The sequence below is a fragment of the Mustela nigripes genome, chromosome 13 (genome assembly GCF_022355385.1).
Source record: "Mustela nigripes isolate SB6536 chromosome 13, MUSNIG.SB6536, whole genome shotgun sequence".
Taxonomy (NCBI): Eukaryota; Metazoa; Chordata; class Mammalia; order Carnivora; family Mustelidae; genus Mustela; species Mustela nigripes.
In genome coordinates this window covers 49,336,396-49,342,653 of record NC_081569.1, presented here as the reverse complement: position 1 = coordinate 49,342,653, position 6,258 = coordinate 49,336,396, and the positions used below count along the sequence as shown (strand labels likewise).

Here is a 6,258-nt window from a genome sequence, read left to right as displayed (position 1 = left end):
GCCAGTGTGGCCTTCTGATGACAGATGATTAATTCATGCAAATCAGAAATCGTGTGTTATGGTAACACCAATGCATTGATCAACCCAAGCATAAATCAGCAGGGCTCAGTCTGTCAGAGCCTTCGGATCCCTGATGCAAGTCAGGTACTTGTCCCCTACCCTTTATCCCCAACACTCTGCTCTTCCTGTACAGGAGAGAGCTTTTGAGGCATTGCTCCAAAAAATACAATCCTGAGACTTCCCAGAAAAGGCTTTTGTTCTTGTTCAGTTTTTCCTACTTTCTCAGTTGACAGAGGGAATTCTGCTGCTAAGAAATATGGTGTTCTCTACTTTTTTCTCCAAAAGGGATTTGAGGGTGTTTTTTTTTGTTTTGTTTTGTTTTGTTTTTCTTTAAAGGTCATTTCCAATCCCAAGATGGGGCTCAAACCTGCATCCATGAGATCAACATTCCCATACGCTGGTGACTGAGCCAGCCTGACATCCCTTGGGGACTTGGTTTGACTTTAGTTCCGCTCTGCCACTCTGACCTTCCAGGAGCAGTTGCTGTGGCCAAGAATTGCCACACACCCACCTTCCACATCCAGGAGAGCTGACGTAGCCAGCACTGGGGTAGGTCGCAGGTCTCCTCCTCCTCCCTGCCCGGTCACTGCCCACGCCCATCCCCAGACCTCAGGTCCTTGCAGACTTCCATTGGGAGGCACCTGGATGCCCCTCTCTCTTCCCCACATAAAAGTTGTTGTTGGAATTCCAGCCACGCCAGGACTCTTGGGGAGACAGAAGACCTCCCCCTCTCTGCTGCTCTAGGGATCACGTTAATGTGTCCTTTGCAAACCTCCAAGCGCTTTTTGGTGAAAATGGCCCCCTGAGATGACCAAGACATTGCTGAGGTTCAGACATCAGTACTGTAGAGGCCAAGATTCACCCTTCCCACCAGTCCTGAAAAAAGAGTGGTGTAGATGATTCCCTACAATGCCCTTCTTTACAAGGTCCTTGGTTCCCTCTAAAGTGAAACCAAGATGCTCCTCCCACCTATCTTTCCTTGGAAGCCAAGCCCCTTTGTAGTCTGTATAAGATTCACTCCTCAGGGATCCCAGGATCACAGAGACTGGCCTTCTGCTCTGTACTAGGGACCAAGCTAGAGATCCAGGTCAGTGGCTGAAGAGGAGATCTCTGGGACTCCTTCTATTTATGCGTTGGATTGGAGGGACCAGGGTGGCTGAGGTTAGCACCTGAGAAACCTTGGACAGGACCAGTATGGGGATGGAGCATGTGGGCTGCTGGGAACCAATGATACTGGGGGAGGGAAGCATTTCTCTTGGGAATACTATGGCATCCCTTTGTGATGCTGGTGTTAGGCACTGGGCTCTTTCCCTTGCCTTGCAGGACAACAGGTCCCTGTCCATCATGATTCTGCAGGTCATGGTGGTAGTTCAGGGATGCCATTCAGTTCACGGTTTATTCAAAAGGATTTTCTGCTAAGCCCCTTGAGCACTGGGTATAAATGTATTTATTTTTCAAATGTACTTTATTTATTTTTTATTGTTTTAAAGATTTTATTTGTTTATATGAAAGAGATTGATAGAAAGCACAAGCAGAGGGGGCAGCAGAGGGTGAGGGAGAAGCAGGCTCCGCATTGAGGAGGGAGCTGGGCTGGAGGTGGGGCTCATTCCCAGGACACCTGATCATGACCTGAGCTCAAGGCAGACACTTAACAGACTGAGCCACTCAGGTGCCTCCTCAAATGGATTTTAAATTTTACCTCTAATATTCAGACAAAGGACTGTAGGATTTTAGTTTACTGTCAAGTCACCACCCAGAGGCAAAGACCACCTCTCTCCAGCTAGTGGGACTTAAATGCTCTTAGACAAGAGTGTATGTGAGCATCTCATTCCTTGAAAAATTGCACAGGAGAAGGGGTACCTTTCTGACTGACCCAAATGGAGACTGTGAGCCAGGGAGGCCACAGGTACGAGCTGGGGTTCTTTCAAAGGCAATGTTTTTTCTCCGCTCCCCCTTTCCTGGCTAGGCTCTTCCAGAGGAGTCAGACCACCATGGAGAGGATCTTCATCCTGTTCCCACCACTGGTCCTGTTGTTGCTGGTGCTTGGCTGTGTCCAGCCTTCGCTGGCCAAAGAGTCTCAGGCCGAGAAGTTCCAGCGGCAGCACATGGACCCAAACACCTCCACTGTCACTGCCAGCTACTGCAATGAAATGATGAAGCGCCGGAGTATGACAGTTGGACGGTGCAAGCCAGTGAACACGTTTATCCATGAGCCTCTGCATAAGGTCGAGGCCATCTGCTCCCAGGAAAATGTCCGCTGCAAGAACGGGCAGTCCAACTGCTACAAAAGCAGCTCCAAGATGCGCATCACCGACTGCAGCCTGAAGAAAGGCTCCAAATACCCCAAATGTGACTATGAGACCAAGCAGCTACAGAAATCCATCATCGTGGCCTGTACGTATAAACACATACGTATACCTGAGACAGTCCACTTTGACGGTTCTGTGTAGGTCTGCACCTGAGGCCAGAGCAGCGAGATACCCCACCTCCCTCATGGTGACACCTGCTTCTCCCCTCTCCCCTCCTTCCTCTTAGAGAAAGAACTCCAACCAGGGCTCCTATCCCAAACACACACACATTCTTGCCCAGCATTTGCCCCTGCATGGTTTGGGGGTGGAGGGGGGGGCCCGTGTGAACCAACTTCACTGCTTCTTTCAATAAAACACTGTTGCAACCACCTGGATTTCTGAAGCTGTCGCCATCTGGTACTGTCTGTGTGATTGCATTCCAGCTCGGGTGAGAACTATAAATCTGGGTAGATTTGGTAAGCATCGAATAGAATCATTACATGCCTTTGCTCCTGATTCTTGGTTTTCAGTGACCTGAGATCATTCCTTTTCTCAGAGATGCCTTGCTGCCAAATATGAAGCTGTTAAGTATGGGCTATTTGAGATGAAAGGGAGCTACAGTCTGGGACTGTCCTGCTGGGTGAGCTGATGGAGGGGGAGCTCAAATACCAAACTCTCTGGCATGGAAGGAAGGACAGGGTGACCTCAAGAAAATCCTGCTCAGACTCTGGCTGGGCAGGAGTAGGGGATGAAATTATGATCCTAAATTTTCGTTTTCCTTTTATTGAGTGAACTATTACCAGATCGCAAAAATGGCCATCTCTTAGTTGGAAAGTTGGAACCTTCCATTTAGGAGCTAGAGGGGTCTGTAAGGATTATTAAATTGCAGGAGAATAAGTAGGATACTCGAGTATCCACTTTAATGGGATGGGCCTGCCTAGAATGCTGCAGAAAAAAATTCTAATAAGTGATGTGGTTGAACAGTAGCCTCCGTTGAAGGCAGGATGGAGGTAAATCTGTGTGTTCCACTTGCCATCCCTGAGATAATGTAATCCTCATTTTTACAGAGGAACAGCCTGAATCTCAGAAAGGTTAAGTGACTTGCTCAAGGCTGCTGCTACATAGTGGCACAGCTGAGACTAGACCCCAGGTCTCCTGGCCTCCGGTCCTTATTCTTTCTGCTACCAGAGTAGACTCAGGAAGAAAATCCTGCAGTCTCCCTTTTCTTTTCTTTTTTTTAAATTTTTCTTAATGGTTTTATTTATGTATTTGAGAGAGAGAGAGAGAGTATGAGAGGAGAGAGGTCATTAGGAGAAGCAGACTCCCTGCCGAGCAGGAAGTCTGATGAGGGACTCAATCCCAGGACTCCAGGATCATGACCTGAGCCTAAGGCAGTCGCTCAACCAACTGAGCCACCCAGGCACCCCTCCCTTTTCTTAAGTGCAGTGGAGAGGGTCTCCTATGTGACTCAGTCTGTTAAAGGGCCTACTCTTGATTTCAGTGCAGATCATGATCTCAGGGTCCTGGGATCAAGCTCTGTATTGGGCTTTGTGCCCAATTAGGGCCTGCTTAGGAATCTCTCTCTCTCTCCTCCTCTGCCCGTCCCCTGTTTGCACATGATCTCTCTCTCTCTCTCTCTCTCTCTTCCTCTCTCTTTCTCTCTCAAATAAATAAGTAAATCCCTTAAAAAAGAAGTAAGTTAGAGGAGATTATGGATATGGCATCAAGGATGTAGGTACAGGGAGACCTGAGAAATAAGATCAGAAAGGATGGCATAGTAGGGTACTTAGTTCCCTTGGTTCTGTTGACCTCCTGTTCTGGAAAGTTCACTGGTCAAATCACTCAGGATGAGGAGGAAAATCATTTTTTCTCACAGGAAGCATAGCTTCACTTTTCCAGACATCTACCTTCGTTTCCTGGACTTTTAGGAATGGTGGGTGCACTCTATGGCAGCCTTGATATTTTATTTAAGTTCCATAATGCGATGTCCAGAGCTTGTAGTTTTTGCAGCATCCATGCACTCCTGAAATTCCTTCAGCCAGCCTAGACACACAGAGATGTCAAACCATCAATTCTTTCCTCAATACATTTTTTTCTTTTTCCTTTCTTTTTCTTGTAAAGATTTTAATTATTTATTTGACAGAGAGAGAGAGGACAAGTAGGGAGAGCGACAGAGGGAGAGGGAGAAGCAAGCTCTCTGGGAGCCTGAGGCAGGGCTCAATCCCAGGACACTGGGATCATGACCTGAGACTTTTAATGTCTGCCTTTGGCTCAGGTCATGATCCCAGGGTTATAGATGGAGCCCCACCTTGGCCTCTCTGCTCATCAGGGAGCCTGCTTCTCCCTCTCCCTCTGCCTGCCTCTCCCCCTGCTTTGTGCTCTCTCTCTCTGACAAATAAATAAAGAAAATCTCAAAAAATAAAAATAAAAATAAATCAGAAATAAATAAATAAATAAACACATCTTGCACCTGGAGATGACAGGGGTGTGAAAGGTGAGAAAAACATTGGAACAGAGGCTAGTTCCCTCTGTCACATTCTATAAATACATTTTGTTAAAAAAAAAAATGATTACCTAGGAAACAAAGCCCTGACAAGCCAGGTAGTTCAGTCTGGATGATATGCCCTTCTTAAAGATGAGACTCAGAGGCAGCCTGAATGGGCAGAACCGACCTTAACCCTATCGAACCCTGCCTCTCTCTGAGCAGCAGTGCCCAATGAAGAGCACTGGATCTTGAAAGTAGCCCCTCAGGACTCTGCTGCTCCCTGCTATTGCCACCCTGTCTGGGCCTCAGGACAATCTCTAGCATGGGGAGAGTCAGAACTACCTTGTAGTCTGGTGTGACAGTTCAGTGAGGCAATTTAGATAAATTGTCTTACAAATGGGAACTTTCAATCTGCTCCAGAATATGCTCCAAGTGAATGTAAAAATAAGCTAGCTGTCCATCCTAGTACCTTAGTTTGTCCGCCATATACTAAAATGGCTTATTTTAACTGTCTCCACTATTAAAAGACCAAAGTCTAATCCAATTGATATGCCTGGATAGCTCAGTCGGTAGAGCATGAGACTCTTAATTCAATTGATACTGATTTCTCAGATACCCATTACAAAAAAAAAAAAAAAAAACAATCTGAGGGTTTTGAAGGGGCAGGGGTGGAAGGTTGGGGGAACCAGGGGTGGGTATTAGTGAGGACACAGATTGCACGGAGCACTGGGTGTGGTGCAAAAACAATGAATACTATTACGCTGAAATTAAAAAATTTTAAAAAGGAAAAAATCATAATCATAATAAAAATAACTACTCAGGAGGGAGGAGTCAAGATGGCGGAGAAGTAGCAGGCTGAGACTACTTCAGCTAGCAGGATATCAGCTAGATAGCTTATCTAAAGATTGCAAACACCTGCAAATCCATGGGCAGATTGAAGGAAAGAAGAACAGCAATTCTGGAAACAGAAAAACAACCACTTTCTGAAAGGTAGGACTGGCGGAGGGACGCGTGGCTGGCTCAGAAGGTTGGACGACTGCCTTCGGCTAAGGTCATGATCCTGGAATCCCAGGATCAAGTCCCGCATCTGGCTCCCAGCTCCATGAGGAGTCTGCTTCTCTCTCTGACCGTCTCCTCGTTCATGCTCTCTCTCAAGTAAATAAATAAAATCGTTAAAAAAAAAAAAAAAAAAAAAGGAGGACTGGGGGAGAAATGAATCCAAAGCGATGGGAAGATAGACCCGGGGGGGGAGGGGCGGGATCCCGGCAAGCGGCGGAGCAACGAAGCACAAAATCAGGACTTTTAGAAGTCTGTTCCGCTGAGGGACATCGCTCCAGAGGCTAAACCGGGGCGAAGCCCACGCGAGGTCAGTGTGGCCTCAGGTCCCGCAGGGTCACAGAAGGATTGGAGGTGTCTGAGTTTCGC

The 6,258-nt window shown here is 47.1% G+C and overlaps 1 protein-coding gene across 2 annotated transcripts; it reads left to right on the top strand.

Annotated features, from left to right (window-relative positions):
- Positions 1–1,065: 1,065 nt before the first annotated feature.
- LOC132029232 (ribonuclease pancreatic-like) lies at positions 1,066–2,737 on the top strand. Of its 2 annotated transcripts, none has more exons than XM_059418546.1 (2): positions 1,066–1,147; positions 2,027–2,737. In XM_059418546.1, the coding sequence occupies exon 2, from the start codon at positions 2,052–2,054 to the stop codon at positions 2,508–2,510; it is 459 nt and encodes a 152-aa protein (XP_059274529.1). In that variant the 5' UTR covers positions 1,066–1,147; positions 2,027–2,051; the 3' UTR covers positions 2,511–2,737. The 2 variants fall into 2 exon arrangements, with proteins under 2 accessions (XP_059274529.1, XP_059274530.1); XM_059418547.1 differs by having other exon boundaries at positions 1,135–1,221.
- Positions 2,738–6,258: the final 3,521 nt, after the last annotated feature.

Coding starts and splice junctions, on each gene's coding strand:
- LOC132029232 (XM_059418546.1), top strand. CDS start 2,052: ATGGAGAGGATCTTCATCCTGTTCCCACCACTGGTCCTGTTGTTGCTG.